Source organism: Caretta caretta, chromosome 1 (genome assembly GCF_965140235.1).
Source record: "Caretta caretta isolate rCarCar2 chromosome 1, rCarCar1.hap1, whole genome shotgun sequence".
NCBI classification, from domain to species: Eukaryota; Metazoa; Chordata; order Testudines; family Cheloniidae; genus Caretta; species Caretta caretta.
The window spans coordinates 110822934-110844063 of NC_134206.1; the positions used below are offsets into that span (position 1 = coordinate 110822934).

At 43.1% G+C, this 21130-nt stretch overlaps 1 protein-coding gene across 1 annotated transcript in view; it reads right to left on the bottom strand.

Annotated features, from left to right (window-relative positions):
• TUBGCP3 (tubulin gamma complex component 3) overlaps positions 1-21130 on the bottom strand; it is a 122250-nt gene that overhangs the window by 50169 nt on the left and 50951 nt on the right. Inside the window, exons 10-13 of the mRNA XM_048855426.2 lie at positions 7388-7520; positions 5301-5467; positions 1188-1298; positions 707-815 (exon numbers count right to left, since the gene is read on the bottom strand). Coding sequence (XP_048711383.1) covers positions 707-815; positions 1188-1298; positions 5301-5467; positions 7388-7520 — 520 coding nt within the window. The remainder of the gene's footprint in view (positions 1-706; positions 816-1187; positions 1299-5300; positions 5468-7387; positions 7521-21130) is intronic.

Here is a 21130-nt window from a genome sequence, read left to right on the forward strand (position 1 = left end):
TATCTCTCTCACCAACTGAGGTTGGCCCAATAAAAAATATTACCTCATCCACTTGTCTCTCTTATGTTAGAGTGCTCAAACACTGACTATTATGTATTGTTAAAATCAGATCTGATGGAAGATGACGACTCTTTTGTAGGCCACATATATGTTCTATGCCACTTGGCTCTTGTTGCCTTTCACCATGTGTCCGAGTTTCTTATCACAGAAAGGTTTTTATCCCTCATGTCTGTACCGTTCATTCTTTTAATTATAACCGTGAGAATAATTTCAGATATCATAGAATTTAACAGCTCTCAGAATTATTACAAAATCTTGCGAAATTAATCTGACAAAAGGTCACTAATTATCATGAGGATTTTTATAATAAACTTGAATGATTAGAACTCTACAACAAAAAATTTGTCAAAAGATGGAAATGGTTTGATTTTTGCCTGCACTTCTCATTATATACACAACTACAGAACTAAAGAGGGAAATTACATATTTACATCTTCCTGAGACATCTTTTGTAGAATGACTTAAGATACAGGTTTTAAGGAATATACAGGAATTTATTTATTTATTATTATTTTTTAATTCCCCTTCCTGGTCTTCCCAAAACCAAAAAGTTACTCCATAGTTTAAAGTCACATACTGTGTAAGACTAATTACAACAGGTCTGAAGTTCAAAGGTACAATTAAGCTATCAGTTTTGATATCATACCATCTTTTGGTGATTCTGCAGACTTTGCCACAGCTATCATCTTTGTAGATGGAGTTTGGTCATGACAAACCTGATGTAAGAAGTTTATGGATTTTCCTATTAGAAGGACCTAAACACAAGAGAATAACATTTTAGAAATTATTTTTATATAAATAATAAAAATGAGAGGTTGTCTGTAAGTTAATTGTTGCTGCCTCACTCCCAACCCCTGAAAAATAGACGAACCCGTGGATGTAGTCAAATATATCAAGCACAACTTGTTTTTAAAAGTCCTTTTTTTTCAAAGTAATTCAATTACACAAAACAAAGTTTCTTCCTCCATCTCAAAGTAACAATCCAGGTTATCCACACACCTTTTTCAGACAACATGGCAGGTTCAGAACATTTGGCTAAATTTATGCTACATGTTCTTAATGTTATTCCAGCCATAAACAGCAGCAAAGGGTCAATGACATCAAACAAATAATCCTTTTTCCCATACCTTTTTTGATTGATCCATTGTAATGAACGAAGGGATCATTGATTTTCTCAAAGTGTACTTGTCATGCCACAACCGGTCAGCTTTAACTGTAGGATCTGAAGCTACAAAAAACTGCAGGTTGACAGAAGCATTAGATATAAAAGGAATTTACCTGGTATTTACGTTTCATACACATACACCCCCTCTTGTATTTCATTTCTAAGGGGAGGCATATTACATATACATGTCTATTTATAGTCCCATGTCAAGTAGGTGTTGCCGCCTTTGGGCTTTTTTGGGGAGTGGATTTCTTTTGTTTTGTTGTTTCCTTGAATAGTTCATGCACATATTACATAGAAGTCAAACTGTACTTTTGTATAAGCATTTTGGTACTTTTATGCTGTGTAGGCAGTGTTTTTTGGTGGACAGCAGCATTTTGGCACACAAAAAGAGCCATAGCTGAATCCACCAAAACTAGCTCATTATTTCTCCTGAGCTTCTCGTCAGAAGGATCTTTCAAGGAAGCTATGCCCTCTATGGGAAGAGTCTGCGATATGCACAAAAAGGATCACATCTCTGGTCTCACAGAATCTCTGACAGGTGGTAGAAAAAACCCCAGCATATTGCCAGCTGTTCCCTTTGCCCAGAGAGTCTTTTTGAGAGAAAGGCCTTTTATTTGACTTGAATAGTCTCTTCACAGAGATCTGATATCTTCTATGGAAAAGACCCTGGCTTGATCTGGAGAAGCCTCCATCTGGGAGGGCATACACTGGATCTGTCTCAGGTATGATCTCTTTCATGTGGGCCATTCTGCCTAACCAGTCCCTACTTGCAAAGGATGAGGCCAATGAGAAGCCAGGAGTTTGGGAGGAGGTAGCTCCCTTTCTGGGCACTCTCTTCCCACCTAAGTTCTTTAAACAAGGACTTGTAGATCTATCAAAGGAGTTTAACTGGAAAGTCAGGATCAGGCAGCTACCCACAATAATATAACAAAGAGCAACAGCCCAGACTGCAGACTGGCAGGCTCTTCCAAGCCCCTCCTGCCTTCCAATACCCTCTACCTCAAACATGAGTGAGAGATGTACAGATAGGATAGTGGGCTGAGGGAAATCTGGTCTGTTTGTAATGATGCAGTCTGAAGAACGAACTAACACTTTCATCCCCATGAGGGGAGAGTTATGGTTGTGATGCATTGTCTGTAGTGAGGTGTGTAGAGGGCATGCATAATTAGATGCCTTAACTTACAATTTCTTGTTCTTTGGGATTGGTGTTAAGTGTTATGTACAGACTAACCTTAATTAACACACAACATACTGTTTTATGTATTTTCTTGTTTACTCAGATTCTGAAGGTACTGACAACACAGCAATAGCTAAATTAATTAAAAAAAAACAACAGGATCTGCTGCTGAGCTGGCTGGGGCACTTTCATTAAGATCCTAGTATTTGGTAAATTAGCTGCTGTTTTGTCAGTTCCTGTTCTTCATTAAACTTAGTTGGTTGATTAGTAGATTGATAGTATCCAGAAAAGATGATGCGACAGGAATACACCACATACTCATGAAACCTGAATGTGTCTACATAGGAGTTTGGAAAGTACCTAACAGAAGTTTCCAAACTGTGATTCATGGAGAGCTGACTGGCCACATAGTACTGGTTCTCCTACTTATAGCCAACTGCTAAATCTCATTAAAAACAAATAGGAACTTATAAAAATTATTTCCTAATGTCACTTTGTCTGGTAGGCAGGCATGCTAAATTCCAATTAGGCAAGCAATGTGATCACAAAGGGGAAGGGACATTCCCATAAGGGACATTTCCTACTCCTATGTAGACACATTCAAGTCCTTGGTCTCCATTAAGATGTGGTTTACACTATCAAAGAGTTTTTGAGAATTCCTGGCTTACTATTTAAAGTGTAGTCCAAAATGCGGTAAGTGCCACATTCTATATTCAAATTGGGCAGGCTTCTGCTGGGTTGGTGATCTAGAATGCTGAGGTTTCCATCTTGTTCTCAACCAAGTGCAGTTGATGCAAAGATGCCTGTGCGAGCCTGCAGAAAGCCTGAAATAGTTCTGGGAAGTGTGAACTAACATTTATCTCAATGGGGTGCCCACTGAGGAAAATTTAAATGTCAAAATTGTTCTCAGTGCCGATCAAAACATGTAAGAAAGAAGAGTGACAGTCATATCATGAAGTACTTCACAATCTACTGAGTAGCAACTCAACTTGGTGCCACAAGTGGATGGCACTTGGAAGAGTACTATCAGTTTCTTCCTCTGAATAAACCTGACCTGTAGAGCTAGAACGCTAGATGTGAGGAGCTGAGGCCAGGGGAATGAGAAACTCACCAAGGGGGAGTCAGTCAGTCAGAGGTCAGGAAGATATCCAAGCCTTGTCCCCACATAACCAAAGTGGCCTCCTCTGCACAAGCCAGATAGCTTTCTCCCTATAGCTAGTAGTTGCTGCTGTTCCTCCTCCTCTTCTGCACGATTTTAGCAGACATTGTTGCATCAGTTACAATCAAGTCACATTTTCAAGCTTTTCTTTGTAGCTATGAATGTTTATGAAGGTATTTTTAAATGAAATCGATTCTGATGCTGTGACATGACTGAGCCAGGGGTCTAAGCAGATCCCTATTCTGCCTAGGCCTTAAACCAGCCTTGCCCACAGATGTAAATGAACCCCAGTGAGCGGGAGCCAGGATCTGAGAAGCCTAGCAGTGGATATGCTCCGTAACTCGGTAACCTAAGCGTTTTTTAAAAATGGAATTTAGGCTTCTAAATCTCATTGAAATTCAAAATAAGATTACATAAACAGAGTTGTAGCCTGGCAAGGAGAAAAGCAAGCTTGAAGATGATTGAGGTAAGTGTAAACATGTACAGTTAACAGTGAAGTGCCAACAAGATCTGTGAATAAAAAGCCTTATGTAAGAGTTGAATACTCTGATGATTAATTTTGTTAAATGATAGAATAAGGAGGTACTATGAAGGTGATGTTCTAGTTATTCATGTATTAAGGATGCATTTTATAGGACTCTATTACTGCAAAGGTCAAAGCAAATTTTGTAGGACTTTTAAAGGTATTTCATTCTCAACATTTTCTACAGAATTTGAAAAAGTGAAAAACTCCAAGAGCTAAATCTATTTAGCTTAAAAAGAAAGGTCGGGGTGACCTGATTACACTTTAAATATCTACATCTGGAACAAATATTTAATAATGGGTTCTTCGATCTAGCAGAGAAAGGTATTCCACAATCCAATGGCTGGAAGCTGAAGCTAGACAAATTCAGACTGGAAATAAGGCATTAATTTGAGACAGGGAGTGTAATTAAACATTGGAACAATTTACCAAGGGTTGTGGTGGATTCTCCATCACTAAAAAGTTTTAAATCAAGACTGGGTGTTTTTCTAAAAGATATGCTTCAGGAATTACTTTGGGGAAGTTCTATGGCCCATGTTACACAGGAGGTCAGATTAGATGATCTCACAGTGGTCCCTTCTGGCCTTGGAATCTATGGAAATTATTAGCACTAATGCCTAGGATAACAGTAGGAACTGTAAACATAAGACATTAATAAAAATAAACTACAAAACAAGAGAAATAGTCAAACCTCATACTTCAGGCACAAAATGGATTGCTTGCAAGGGCTAGAACAAATTTTGTACACCATAATGTTAGGAGTACACTTTCCAGAAAGAGGTTGAGAGGATCTGGGCTCTCTAACACCAGTTTTTTGCCACGAGTAGAGGCAGCATGCTGGACTAGATGAATCAGTTATCCAAATCTGTCAGGTCATTACCACATGTAGTTTAGTTACATACACAGTAAATTACACAGACAATTTCATACTTTAATGTGCAACTGAACTATTCTTATGCTCATAGTGGGTTCAATCCTGCAGTTCTCACTCAAACGTCTCATTGATTTTTACTCAAATAAGAACTAGAAAGAGGTCTCAACATTACTAAAACAACGAGGAGGTCTTTATAGCACCTTAAAGACTAACAAATTTATTTGGGTATAAGCTTTTGTGGGCTAAAAACCCACTTCATCAGATGTATGGAGTGCTGATACAGACTAACACAGCTACCACTCTGAAACCTGATAACATTACTAGTTACACATAACTTACTTCATGGTATGTGTCCTCCAGCTCCCCATCATAAATCCAACGGTAAAGGAAATTCAAGACAGGATGGGACACTAGGCCAAGAATGTGTTGTACCAGGGATCTCATATAGGGATCTCCTGTTTTAGTGTAGGCATGGACAGCTGATGCTAGTTCACCACCTTTTCTTCCTAAGGAGACAGGCGAAGGAAAGAGAGCAGGTTCTGATTATGTACTTTATACTTCAAAAATAACTTTTTTCAGGCCTTGATGACTAGCTGTATGTCTGTCCATCTCTGACCTTGTTATACAGCAATTTTAAATCCAATGCATATAAACATTTAGGCTATGTCTACAATGCATGCCACTTGCAGCAGTGCTTAGGGTATATATAGCTACATTCTGTGGAGAAAAGCAGACTGCAGTCACACTGGGGTGTGTGGCTTCACGTGTCAGTGGAAGCCTCTGGCAGTGTGGAGGCATAGGAAAAGTCTTGGCAGCAGGGAGCTTCTGGAATCTTTCCCTGCTGCCCCCCGGCTAGAGCCTTTTCCCACAGTGGTAAAAGGCTCTGGCAGCTCCCTGCTGCAGGAAGAGACTGGCAGTAGGGAGGCAGCGGGATACTACACTGCTAAAAATAGCAGTCTAGATGAGGGCAGTGCAGCTTGCACAAGTAGAGAGCTATTTATGGTACATACCCAGGTACACCACATGGTTTAGGTGTGTCTTTTAGTCTACTCACCTAAGCAGTGCCTCATCATCTGCACTGCTATTTATACCCCTGCTGGGGGTAAAGGGGGTCATGTAGCGTATGTACTCTACACACCACCAAACGGAGTGTGCAATGTAGACATACATTTAGAATTATGACAATTAAAAAAAAATAGAAGGAAGATTTAAATATTAAATATCGAACTGTAATCTCAATTTTAACATTTGGACACATCCACTGATAAGCTCTGGTTGTTTTATGCCACCCTGAAGCAAGCAAGACCAAGCTTGCCAGTTAGTTTTTGCTTTATACTGCTCTGGTGAAGCAAACCAACTATAAACCCAGCTTGAGGGTACATTTCAATTTCCTCTCTCGTCCTCTAAATTATCCTTGCCTCTTGCACCTCCCTACATTCCTCTGTGTGCATGCATGCACACACACAGTTCTTCCCCTCTCTCCAATCCTTCCTATCTTCCCCTGAAGAGTTTCCCCCTTCCTCTTGCAATCTGAGTAGCTTTAGTAATAAAACACTTAGGATTAATGGTCTCTCTTTACTGTTATGTCACGTAAGTGAAAGTCTGTCAGCACAGACTGCTACATAAAATCTTTTTCTTCAGAGAAACTCAATGAACTCTCTCTTACAAAATGACTATCATTTCTCACTGTTCTCTGTGGTACCGAGGCCATATGCATTCTTCCATTAAGAAAAGGTTTCAAAATGACCATAGCCTCCCACTGTTTCCAATGAGAGTGAAGCCAAGTTTTCCTCAGTGCAGATTATACACCCTCCATGCCAGAGGAACACTCAGACCCACTACAGCAATGGGAGATGGCACCCATTTTGAAAGAGGGTAGCTCTTAGTGTTATTCTCCAAAGCAGAACATTAATCTTCAGGCTCCACAGAGTAAGAAACTTATGAAGAATATGAAAAAGTGACCATTAACCCTAATTTTTTTTTTCACATGTATCCTGTACAAGAGATTTCAGTGAGTTTTAGTTAGATGGGCAGTTTGAAGAATCTGCATTATTTTGATAAGAAGAAAGCTTCCATTTATGCATAAACATTTATGCTGGTAACCAGCAACAACAGGAAAGGAAATAAAGTAAATAATAATTTAAATGTGTTTTTACTAAGTAAATTTACAAAAGTGCATGAGAGTATTACTACGGTTATGTAAATAACTATTTAAAATGCTGAAGACAGTCTGATGGATCTACTGCTTACAGACTTGTCTGAAGGAAAGGTGAACATTTTTACCTGGTAGACACATCACTACCAGAAATCTACTAGTTTAATCTCAAACATAATTAATATAACTGGCATCCATGCTTGGCATGCACAATCACTCCTGAAGTTACAAAACTTGAAAAAATAAAGAAATACATTTCAAAACAACAGACCTTGACAGTGATCAACAAGTGCTGCAAGTGTCTTGAGTCTTATTTTAGGATCATACGTCCAGACTAGAAGACGACGAAGTGTTAAACTGCTCTCGAGTCCCAAATTTACACCCTGATCATCTTCAAGTTGCAGCTGATCAAATTAAAACACACAGGGCACAGTCAAAACACAGCATACAACTACTGGCAGCAAAACAGATATTCCACATTTTTGTTCTGAAGTTAGCTCTGTTTAGTTATTTTATTACATGCAACTAGTCAATATGTACATTTTATCGTAAAATTCTTAGCCTGCAACTTCACAAACTGACATGAGAAGAAACCAAGAATCAAGTGTAGATGAAAGCACAGAGCAAAATGTAAAAATAATGGATCTGACAGAAGAAAGAGGGTAGGGAAGACACAAGGGGGCGAGTATGCAACAGAAGCATCAGACAGCTTGATGGATAGGTAGTTACAAAAGCAGCGAAGGACAGAGAAATAATGTTGAAGGATAGCAGGTGGCAATCGGAGAGGCTATTCAGAGATGAGTGGAAAGAAAACAAAAATGTGTAAAAGAAGAATCCTGAGAGCAACAGAATGAATAGTGAAACTTCTCCGTGACAGCAGCAGCTTGATTTTAATTCTGTATGGGACAAACCCTCTTGAAATTTTCCTCCAAAAGTCACCAGAACAAAGCAAATAAGTTAACTACAAAGTTCAAAGATGGAGTACTATTAATATATAGGAGCCTAAGTCACTTCTAGAAATGGAACTTGGGTGCTTTTGAAAAAGTTTTACTTCAGATTTAATGAATAGTGCTTAATTAAGGTGTGAATTGAAATCCATGTGGCTGCTCTGCAAATCTTCCCAAAGGGCATCTGCTCGAAACATACACAGAAGCATCTGTATCATATGTGGGTGGGCACCAACCCCGTTAATAATGGGACCTTGCCTGAGAGTACCAAATCAAATACATGAAGAAATACATGGCTGTAGAGTGGAAGAACGCACTGGACAAGATGATGGTATGCCAAAATTGTAGCTAAATGGCCTTTTAGCAACAGGATTAACTCCTTGAGGTATCGCAAGTAATCCATATAAGGGAACACAGGAGGACCCTGGAACAACCCCTGTAATAGTCGCCCAAGTAGAGAAACTCTTCCATCTCTGACCCTAGCCCTTGGGAAGGGCAAGTGCCTAGACTGGAAAAGAATCTCTTATTCTTGTAGAGCAAGAGAGGGCAGAACTAGTTAAGAGTCTATCATCCAGGTAGCCAAATATAGCAATTCTAGATCAGGGTAGAGGATACTCTCAAGTATCTGAGACAGCAGTCTGGTGTTGGATGAAAGCTATATGGCGGCTCCTGGGGGAAAGTGTACCAGAAAACCAGCATACGAGAGCTGTCTGGACTACACTGATGCATTCAGAAGAATTTCTGCACTGCCTCTCTGGATCTTTTGTAGGAGTCTGGATCCGAGAGGCTTTGGAGGGAATGCCTATAAAAAGGTCTTTGCACCAACCAGGAGGAATGAATCTGTGAGGGACTCCTGATCTATAATTGCTCTTGAGCAAAAGTCGTGACACACTGTTCTCGCTGGTGGCGAAGATCTATTGCATGTGTTCTCCAAGGGCAGAAGTAATGGTAAACCATTGATGTTTTCAGAGATCACTCATTGGTCTTGTCATCTTCTGCACAGGGAGCCTGCCTGGACATTTTGTATTCCCAGTAAGAATAGCGCTATCAGATGAATGTACCATCAATACAGCTCCACAAGGGGAGACGCAACTCTCGATCTAGTCCTGAGTGGAGCGCATGATCTGGTCCAAGAGGTAACTATAACAGGACCGCTTGGAAATGGTGACCATAATATAACAACATTTAACATTCCTGTGGTGGGAAGAACACCTCAACAGTCCAATACTGTTGCATTTAATTTCAGAAAGGGGAACCATGCAAAAATGAGGAGGTTAGTTATACAGAAATGAAAAGGTACAGTAACTAGAGTGAAATCCCTGCAAACTGCATAGACATTTTTCAAAGACACCATAATAGAGGCTCAACTTAAATGTATACCCCAAATTAAAAAACACAGTAAAAGAACTTGTGGCACCTTAGAGACTAACCAATTTATTTGAGCATGAGCTTTCGTGAGCTACAGCTCACTTCACAAAAGCTCATGCTCAAATAAATTGGTTAGTCTCTAAGGTGCCACAAGTACTCCTTTTCTTTTTGCGAATACAGACTAACACGGCTGTTACTCTGAAACCAGTAAAAGAACTAAAAGAGAGCCACCGTAGCTTAACAACCATGTAAAAGAAGCAGTGAGAGATAAAAAGGCATCTTTTAAAAACTGGAAGTCAAATCCTAGTGAGGTAAATAGGAAGGAGCATAAACACTGCCAAATTAAATGTAAACATGTAATAAGAAAAGCGAAAAAGGAGTTTGAAGAACAGCTAGCCAAAAACTCAAAAGGTAATAACAAAATGTTTTTTTAAGTACATCAGAAGCAGGAAGCCTGCTAAAAAACCAGTGGGGCCCCTGGACAATCGAGATACAAATGCAGCACTTAAAGACAAGTCATGGCGGAGAAACAAAATGAATTCTTTGCTTCAGTCTTCACAGCTGAGGATCTTAGGGAGATTCCCAAACCTGAGCCGTCTTTTGTAAGTGACAAATCTGAGGAATTGTCACAGATTGAAGTGACACTAGAGGAGGTTTTGGAATTAACTGAGAAATTTAACAGTAACAAGTCACCGGGACCAGATGGCATTCACCCAAGAGTTCTGAAAGAACTCAAATGTGAAATTGCAGAACTATTAACTATAGTTTATAACCTGTCCTTTAAATCAGCTACAGTACCCAATGACTGGAAGATAGCTAATCTAATGCCAATATTTAAGGACTCTAGAGGTGATCCTGGCAATTACAGACCAGTAAGTCTAACATTAGTACCGGGCAAATTAGTTGAAACAATAGTGAAGAATAAAATTGTCAGACACATAGAAGAACATAAATTGTTGGGCAAAAGTCAACATGGTTTCCTGTAAAGGGAGATCATGTCTTCTAATCTATTAGAGTTCTTTGCGGGGGAGGGGGGTGTCAACAAACATGTGGACAAGGGAGATCCAGTGGACATAGTGTACTTAGATTTCCAGAAAGCCTTTGACAAGGTCCCTCACCAAAAGCTCTTACGTACATTAAGTTGTCATGGGATAAGAGGGAAGATCCTTTCATGGATTGAGAACTGGTTAAAAGACAGGGAACAAAGGGTAGGAATAAATGGTAAATTTTCAGAATGGAGAGGGGTAACTAGTGGTGTTCCCCAAGGGTCAGTCCTAGGACCAATCCCAGGACCAATCCTATTCAACCTATTCATAAATGATCTGGAGAAAGGGATAAACAACGAGGTGGCAAAGTCTGCAGATGATACTAAACTGCTCAAGATAGTTAAGATCAAAGCAGACTGTGAAGAACCTCAATAAGATCTCACAAAACTAAGGGACTGGGCAACAAAATGGCAAATGAAATTTAATGTGGATAAATGTAAAGTAATGCACATAGAAAAAATAACCCCAATTATACATACAATATCATTTAGCTACAACTAATCAGGAGAAAGATCTTGGAGTCATCGTGGATAGCTCTCTGAAGACATCCATGCAGTGTGCAGTGGCAGTCAAAATAGCAAACGGGATGTTAAGAATCATTAAAAAAGGGATAGAGAATAAGACGGAGAATATCTTATTGCCCTTATATAAATCCATGGTATGCCCACATCTTGAATACTGCGTATAGATGTGGTTTCCTCATCTCAAAAAAGATATACTGGCATTGGAAAAGGTTCAGAAAAGGGCAACTAAAATGATTAGGGGTTTGGAATGGGTCCCATATGAGGAGAGATTAAAGAGGCTAGGACTTTTCAGCTTGGAAAAGAGGAGACTAAGGCGGGGTATGATAGAGGTATATAAAATCATGAGTGGTGTGGAGAAAGAGAATCCATTTGTTCCCATACCATAAGAACTAAGGGCCACCAAATGAAATTAATGGGCAGCAGGTTTAAAACAAATAAAAGGAAGTTCTTCTTCACACAGCGCACAGTCAACCTGTGGACTTGCCGGAGGAGGTTGTGAAGGCTAGGACTATAACAGGGTTTAAAAGAGAACTGGATACATTCATGGAGGTTAAGTCCATGAATGGCTATTAGCCAGGATGGGTAAGGAATAGTGTCCCAAGCCCCTGTTTGTCTGAGGGTGGAGATGGATGGCGGGAGAGAGAGAGATCACTAGTTCTGTGTGGGAGGTAGGGCTGCTCTGCAGTGCCCCCTTGAGGGTCACATGTGATATTGCAGGTGCTCTCTGCCTTCGTCCGCCAGGTTTGGCTGCTTGCTTGCAGCAGGGTAACCTGTGCTGTAAGGTTGGCAGTAGTCTCTAATCAATCAACGAAACAGCAATTCAGGATTTGGCTGTCTGAACTAAAAAACAAACAAACAAAGAAAAAGGCTTCAAAATGACAGCACTTAGGACTAGGCCCTGGCCTGACTGCAGAATCCATGTGTGTAAATCTTGGAAGCAGGCTGCCCATCCTAGTTTGGAGGTGTCTGTCATGACTAGGGCTGCAGAAGTTGTTTATATTCAAAATATACTGCTCCTACAAAAGGAGAGTTCCTGACAAGTGAACAGTTTCAAATTTTGCCGGTTGATTCTGAGTCCAAAATGGTATGTTAGATCAAGAGAACAGAAGAGCCCTGCTGTGATCTGGCCTTGAGAACCCAGTCCTTTAAAATATGGAAAAACATGTACTCTTTCTTAGGTGGGCTGTCATTACAGCCAGAGACTTTGAAAAAAAAAAAATACCCTGCACTACTGACTTCTTGGAGGGGACAGTTTTTCTCTTCAGCAAAAGCTCAGGTATTCCTGTGCAACTGCTCTGTACCAACGTGAAAGTAGACATCTTTCAAGTCAAGAGCCACATAGCCTCGTTGGTATGGAGATCAATCATCGATTCCCTATGGTGATCATCCTGAATTCTGAAGTTCTGATGTATTTGTTTAGACTTCTTACATCTAAGATTGGGTGGAGGCCATCAAGCTTCATAGAGATTAGAAGTATAAGTCAGAAGAGAGTAACTTCCGTGAGTTAATAGGCAGCAGGTTTAAAACAAACAAAAGGAAGTATTTTTTCACACAATGCACAGTCAACCCGTGGAACTCCTTGCCAGAGGATGTTGTGAAGGCCAAGACTATAACAGGGTTCAAAACAGAACTAGATAAGTTCATGTAGGATAGGTCCATCAATGGCTATTAGCCAGGATGGGCAGGGATGGTTTCCCTAGCCTCCGTTTACCAGAAGCTGGGAATGGGCAACAAAGGATGGATCACTTGATGATTACCTGTTCTGTTCATTCTCTCTGGGGCACCTGACATTGGACACTGTCAAAAGACAGGCTACTGGACTAGATGGACCTTTGGTCTGACCAAGTATAGCCATTCTTATGAGTGTATTCCTAAAGAGGGATGGGTAACAAGGGTTGGGAGGCAGTCTGATGAGGATCTGTATATGGAGTAACTTTGAATTAAGGCTTCTGGGTACTCAGCAATCTGAAGCAATTTCTTTACACCAGGCGTCATAGAACCTCACAAACCCTTCTCCAAAGAGACAGGGAAGAGATGGTGTCAGAAGAGAGGATGAAAGGCTATTGGAACAGGTCTCCTAACTGCAGTGTCAAACCTGTTGTCTGGACTCAAACAATACAGAAGATTAACTAGGACAAGATGAATGTGGAGGCTTGTTATACAGTGAATATCTGTGACCTGATGCAATCTAGAATGGTCTCTGGTACCAGAAGCCAATGTAAATTGATTTTTTCTTTACTTAGCTGGTAGGAGACTGGGGCCTCGAAAAGACCATGGGAGCAAGCCATTGCCATTGTTGTTTCAGCCTCACTGAGGTTCATCATTCCCTCTGTTCCCCCTCCCCACCACACAAACACTAAGACCACCCTGAGTTTCACAGGTTAAATTCTCTCTTCATCCTTGTTATTCTGGAACAGGGCTCAAGGAATGAAGCCATGGATAATCTATGCAAACTGACTTATGTGGCCAAGACTCCGGAGCAAGAATTGGAGGAGTCACAGGTCCCAGGGAGGCACAGTGGGTCATAACACGGCCATCTGCAGCAGGGTGTTTTGTTGGCTGTCTCTGGTTTTCAGGGATTGAAGCTATCAGCATATGGACAGTGTATCCGGTAACTGTGTAAATGTTTAAGCAGCATACATCCAGGGGACTGGACTAGATGACCTCTCGAAGTCCCTTCCAGTCCTATGATTCCATGCCCAACACACCTCAATGAATGAGATTTCTGTCAGCCATCACTCATCCAGATAAGGCTATAGATTGGTCTCTTTTGGGTAGGCAAGCTGCCACTATCACATGCATTTGTTAAATACTCTCAGAGCTGACAACAGACTGAAGGGTAAGATGGTTAATTTGTAATGGTAGTCTCCTACACTGGCCATGAGGAACCTCCTGTGGCCAGGATGGATCGCCTCTTAGAAATGTGTGTCCTGAAAGTTGAAGGCAGTTTAATATTCTTCTGGATCGAGGGAAGGGATGATCGTAGCTAAGGACACCATACAAAACTTCATCTTCTTGACGTATTAGCTGAGGTTCTAAATGTCTAGCATGGTCTGAGACCACCTCTGTCTTTGGGTATCAGAAGGTATGGGAATAAAATTCCCTGCCCTGATGACACAAGAGCATGCCCTCTATGGTTCCAAAGAATATAGAGCCTGTACTTCTTGTCTTAGAACAGACTAGTGAAAGGGATCCCTGAAGAGGGACTGGGTAATAGGTGGGAGAGGAAGGAGGGAATTTCCATCCAGATTCCATTATGCTGAGCACCCAGTTCTTTGAGACAGACAATGAATTACCAAGCACAGAGAAAATGGGACAACCTGTCCCAGAAAGGTGGGGAAGGACCAGTGAGATCCAGACTGGATAGTACACAGTCCTCAACCTAAAAAGTCAAAATGACAGCTTGGAGGCCTTTGATTGCTGAGATGAAGAGAAAGGCAAGGGCTTCTCTCTTTGTGATCTTTGCCTCCTCTTGGATTGGTCAGGCTGCTGGAAAGGATAGTATTCCTGTCTGAGCTGTTTGTTCAATTTTAGGCCCAGAATGTTGGAGACTCAGGATTTGGTGGACAACGACCTGCACGTGACGTTTGGACTGTATAGTAGCCAGGGCAGTACCTGAGACCTGGACTGGCCTCTTACTAGCCAGTCATCTATGTAGGGGAATATGTAGATGGCTGACTTTCGCAGGAATGCTGCTACCACAGCCATGCACTTTGTGAACATGAGGAACTACTGACAGACCAAAGGGCAGCACTGTGAATTGGTAGTGAGATTTATTGATCATGAACCTGAGGAATTTTCAGCGGCTCTGGTGAATAGCCATGTGAAAATGTGCATCTTTTAAGTCAAGAGCTGCATACCAGTCACTGGAAGAATCTAGGGAAGGGATAATAGAAGCTAGAGTGACCACCCAGAATTTTATTTTCTTTAGGAATTTGTTTAGCTATCTTAGATCTAAAATAGACCTGAGACCCCCAACCTGCCCCCTTTGCTTTCGGGATTAGGAAGTATTGGGAATAAAATCCCATCTCCTAAACAACAAGGGAACTTCCTGTATGGCCCCCACAGGAGGAGAATGAGAAACTGGACCTCCTGAAGCAACACATTCTTGTGAGAGTGGTCCCTAAAGAGGGACAGAGAAAGGGGATAGGAAGGAGGGAGAGAAACAAATCGGAAGGTGTATCCCAGTACCACCATGCTTAGGACCCACTTATCTCTAGTGATGTGGGCCCAAGCAGTCAGGAAGTGGGACAGATGGTTGGCAAATACTGGGGTGGAAAAAGATGGTACGTTGAGGAATGACGGTACGCTGAGGAATGACAGACTGCTTTTGACCCATGGGTCAAAATGTTTGTTAAGAGGACCCAGTTGCCTAGATGAACTGGCAGCTGCAGAAGAGGAAGGAAGAGAAAGATGCCTCTTGTAACTTTTGCCATTATTTCTGGACAGATCTGGAGGGATGAAAGGCAAAGATCACTGGGACTGCTGAGGGTGGAACTGCTCTCTTTTTGTTGCTGGTATAAATCACCAGAGACTAAGGGTCACCCTTGAATCCTTAAGACCACATAGCCTCTTGTAAGTCTTTTCAGAAAAGAGTGAGGGGCCTTCAAATGAGAGATCTTGGATAGCTTGTTGAACCTCTGGGGGGAAGACCGGTCAACTGCCAGCAAGATGAGTACTGCATAGTGATGATGAAAGCCATAGCTCAAAATGCAGAGGCCATCACAGCTAGACTTGCCTGCAAGGCCATTCCAGCAAATAACTTTCTCTTCACCACCACAGCAGTGAACTCCTGTTTTACCTCATCCAGAAATCTGTCCTTAAATTGACCCACAGACTAAAATTGTACTGACCTACGAGAGACTGCTGGTTTGCTATTCTAAGCTATAAACCTCCAGTGGAATAAAGCTTTCTTCTGAATAGGTACAGCTTCTTTCATAGAATATCTGGGTTGGAAGGGACCGCAGGAGGTCATCTAGTCCAACCCCCTGCTCAAAGCAGGGCCAATCCCCAACTAAATCTTCCCAGCCAGGGCTTTGTCAAGTCTGACCTTAAAAACCTCTAAGGAAAGAGATTCTACCACCTCCCTAGGTAACCCATTCCAGTGCTTCACCACCCTCCTAGTGAAAAAGGTTTTCCTAATATCCAATCTAAACCTCCCCCACTGCAACTTGAGACCATTACTCCTTGTTCTGTCATCTGCTACCACTGAGAACAATCTAGATCCATCCTCTTTGGAACCCCCTTTCAGTAGTTGAAAGCAGCTATCAAATCCCCCCTCATTCTTCTCTTCCGAAGACTAAACAGTGCCAGTTCCCTCAGCCTCTCCTCATAAAACATGTGCTCCAGCCCCCTAATCATTTTTGTTGTCCTCCGCTGGACTCTTTCCAATTTTTCCAGATCCTTCTTGTAGTGTGGGGCCCAAAACTGGACACACTACTCTGGATGAGGCTTCACCAATGCCGACTAGAGGGGAATGATCACTTCCCTCAATCAGCTGGCAATGCTCCTGCTTATACTGCCCAAAATGCCATTAGCCTTCTTGGCAACAAGGGCACACTCTTGACTCATATCCAGCTTCTCATCCACTGTAACCCCTAGGTCCTTTTCTGCAGAACTGCTGCCTAGCCACTCTGTCCCTAGTCTGTAGCAGTGCATAGGATTCTTCCGTCCTAAGCGCAGAAGTCTGTACTTGTCCTTGTTGAACCTCATCAGATTTCTTTTGGCCCAATCCTCTAGTTTGTCTACGTCACTGTATCCTATCTCTACCATCCAAGATATCTACCACTCTGCCCAGGTTAGTGCCATCTGCAAACTTGCTGAGGGTGTAATCCACGCCATCCTCCAGATCATTAATGAAGATATTGAACAAAACTGGCCCCAGGACCGATGCTTGGGGCACGCCGCTTGATACCAGCTGCCAACTAGACATGGAGCCATTGATCATTACCCGTTGAGCCGGATGATCTTGCTTCTTTCCTTTTAGATGTTGAGGCCAGGTGTCCCTGCCTCTCTTTTTCATTAGCACCAGAGACTACCAGGAAGCCAAGAGAAGGAGGGTTATAAAAGTGTTCAAATCCCTGTAAAGGGACATATCTTCTCCCCATCCTTTTTGCAGTGGGAGATAGGGGAAGACTGGGTCTGACACAATACCTTGACAGGCTCCTGGATAGCCTCATTATTAAGGAGAGCTACCCTAGATGGTCCCGCCGAGACGAAAACGTCCATCAACCCTTAAGACTTTTCCTGTACCTCTTCCAGTTGGATGCCCAGAGCTGCAGCCACTCTCCTCACCAAGTCGTGATGAGCTCTGAAATCATCAGGTGGGGGATAAGCAGACTCTTACCACCACCTCATCAGGCAACAAAGAAGAGGAGGTGTGGCACAAGAGTATGGCACACAGGTCACATGCCACCCCCCGCACCCCACCCCCATTTCTGCAAGTGCAGAGCTGCCCAGCTGAAAGAGACTGCCGCCCGGCTCTGCTGACTTTGCAGCTGGACACTGCCTTCTGGGTCCTAGTGTTGTTCATGCTCCCCTTCCGTATGCTGGGAGCCATCCTGTTTTCTGTACAACAGTGAGTCCCCACAGTGAGGCAGGGTGGTGGAAAGAGCCAGTGGGGAAGGAATGGGGAGGGGATGGGGAAGAGAAGGGAATAAGGGAATCAGGGACAGCAAGGGGAGCAGGATTCCAGCATAGGGCATCCAGCTGGGGCTCCCCCATTAGCAGGCCCATCGAACCCCTACCCTATTTGAGCTCCAACCACCATCACCTGGACCCGCTGGCCAAGTCCCATTGCCCCTGCAATCCCACAACGAGCCCCTGTGCATCCAGATCCCCCAACTGAGCCGCCCGCACCCAGACTGCCCCACATTAAACCCTCTTACCCCGTAACAAGCCCCTCTACACTTGGATCCTGCTAGGGTGAGCCTCTCTGTCCACACCTGGCACAGAGGGTATTTCTGGGGCAGGCCTGACCCTTGCGCTGTGTCAGGGTCGGGTACAGCCTCACCACCAAGTTCCTTGTTTTGGGGGGTGGAGGGGGAAGGCAGGCGCAGGGTGATTTCCCACCTCCATGCAACCAGTGGCCTGTGCTCCCCACTGCCATGCTGGAGCCTCCACATTTATTTATTTATTGACAAAATTTGCAGAATTTTGCAGAATTTTAAAATATTGTGCCAGAATTTTTTTTTTGGTGCAGAATTCCCTCAGGAGTATTGGCTTAAGGATTGTTTCTGGGAGTGCCTCTCTAAGAACACTTCTGTGTCCTTGTCTCCACTCAGTGCTTTCACGGAAGATTTAAGATCTCAGTACCAAGTGTTAAAACTTGCCTCTTCTTCAGTACAGGCAATGAAGATCTGCCTCTCAACTCAGTCAGAGCAGAGGGAGCACCCTAAGAGATGAGGACATGCTTGGTATGTGCTCTGTGCAGAAGGCTCTGACGCTCGGCAAAACATACTCCATGAGCAAATACTTGAGTCAGGTTGCCCTGTCTTTCTTTGAGCAGGGTTTGAACCCCCTACAAATCTGACATTGGTCACTCACACGTACCTGTCCCAGACACTTAAGGCAACTGGGGTGCGGGTCACTCATTGGCATACACTTGTTACATGAATGACAGGACTTGAAGCCAGGAGAACAAGGCATGGGTCTGGTACTGGTACCCAAATGGGAACTGGTGAATCCATGCTACTACATAATAATCTAAATTTACTCTTGTATCTAAATTATGTATAAAACCTCTAAACCAAAACTAACACAACAGGTACTATTTACACTAAAGAGGGCAGAACTTGCAAATCCAAGGATAGCAGCTCCAACAACAGTCCTGGGCAGCAGAAAGGAACTAAAAGGAGTCAAGGGCAGCTCCACCTGTTATCCTGCGTGCAGTGGTCCTAGGCAGCAGAGGGTGCTCACATGGCCCTAACAGGTACTACTGAGGGAAAAAATCTTCAACAACTGTGCACGAGGCATGAACATACCTACAATGCAATGGACATGAGCAATCACTCAGAGAAGAAGCTGACGTCCTTCTGCAGGGCTCCTGATGCACCTTAGAGACATACAGTACCAATACCAAGGCTTCATCGGGCAATGACGACGATGGCCGTGGAGGTACTAAGGGAGAACATTCTCTAGGCTGCTTCTGTGGTACCAAGAGAGAGATTGTGGCTCCAGGATAGATGAGAAAAAACGAGGGCTGCAGCATCCACTGGTGGATTTGTACAGACCCTGACTAATTTGTCAGTACTGGTAGGAGAAGGGTCCCCCCATAGATTTACTAGAGTGAGGGATCGGTGAAGTAAATCTAGATGCTAGAGGCATCCCCCATAGCATCCGATAGGATCACTGAGGGGGCTAGTATGATACCAGGCACTCCTGGCTCAAGCTTCCCAGTCTCTAGAAGTCATCTCAGAACTCCACCAACAAGCATGGGAACAAGGGCAGGAAGAAGCTCTTAGACTCTCGGTACCAAAGCACCCAAGAGCCAGCAGTCCAAGGGCTAGTGTTGGGTGGTACCAAGATTTGTCCTCTGTAACTGTGACCAAGATGTACATCCAGGGCACAATAGTGGACGTAACATGGAAGGCTTCCTAGCCACTGGCAATGTGAATTGTGAAGGAGTTGTTACCGACCCCAAAGATGAGGCAGGGATAGGTACCAAGGAAGGCAATGCACAACTGGAGTGCTCCAGCGCCGATGATCTCAATTGCTGTACCGATCCCATAGGTGGGTCCTTGAAACAAGGGAAAAGGCAGTACCGACATGCACAGTAAGTCTCTGGCCGCGGCATTAGCCCGCGGAGTAGTGAGAACAATATAGGCTGTTGACCTGCAAAAATGAAGGATTACTTTATCATCGTCAATGAAGTTGCCAATCTCAACAGTCCCTGAGAGGGCACTCAGGTCTGTCTGGATGAGTTGGTACCAGGGAATGGCAAACCAAGGGGAGCACTTGATCATCGGTACCAGGCCGAAGTTCTGCGGAGGAATCCCCAGCTCTGGACTTCGAAGAACCAGTACTGAATTATTCTTATGTTTCAGAGGTCAGGACCAAGGATTTCCCTACAGCCGCCTGAACACCCCATCTCCCCCTAGCGGTCAACTAGGCAGTGTTGTCAATTTAGTCATTTTCGAACCCCCCTGGCAAATTCAAACACCCCCTTTAATTTCAATTCCTGGGGAAAACATTGGTCAAGACTGTTCAGAAGCCCTAGACTTCAAAGATAATGGACCTGGTGATGGGGCTCTGCTCTGGTGGTAATGCTGGGGAAGCATTTTGAGAAGGGTTACTGAAGAGCTTCCCTTCAACGACCAAGGGCATTCCAAAGCCAGTCTCAGGGCTATCTTCACCAGGATGCAGTGGAGACACCCCCCCTCAGTTTTTGTTTTGGTCTTAAAAGCATGGTAAATGGAGCACCTGTCTCTAACATGACCCTCCTCCAAGCACTTCAGATAGTACAAATTGGGAAACTGATGGGCACAGGTTTTCTGCAGCCCATGCAAGGCTTGATCCTCAGGGACTTTGGTATAGGGTTATCCCAGTACTGGGTGGGGCCCAGAGGTCCTGCTAAGCAAACATTAGCCTGAAAACTAAAATAATCCAAATAAAATACTAAAAAATAGATTAATGAAAGTTAGAAATTAAATATATATTTTTTTTTTTGCTTAAAAGAGTACCACTACGAACACTGACTCTGACCACAAACTTTTTTGTGAGAAAGAACTGAGGGTGGGGTGACTCCACCCTTTCTACCCTCACTTTCCAACACATGGAGCTTGGCAGTGGGCAGGGCCACCTCTACAGGTACCACTAAGGAAAACTCTCTTGCACCAGTGCAAAGAGGCATGCACAGACCTACACTGTAATGGACATATACAAGCACTAAAAGAAGAAACGTGCACAGATTTAATTCATGAAACCAAAATGGCTGAGAATTTAAAAATTGGATGGTAAACTGCAAAACTGAGTGATGATTCAACCTGATGATATTCTGAACATACGAGTCCTCAACCATGCTTGTAGCCGTTTCCATTACTTCATACAATCGCTATAGACATTCCAGGCTTCAGAGTGACACACCTGGTGTCTTACTTCATAGTTGCCGGACGCCCACATAGTTAGACCC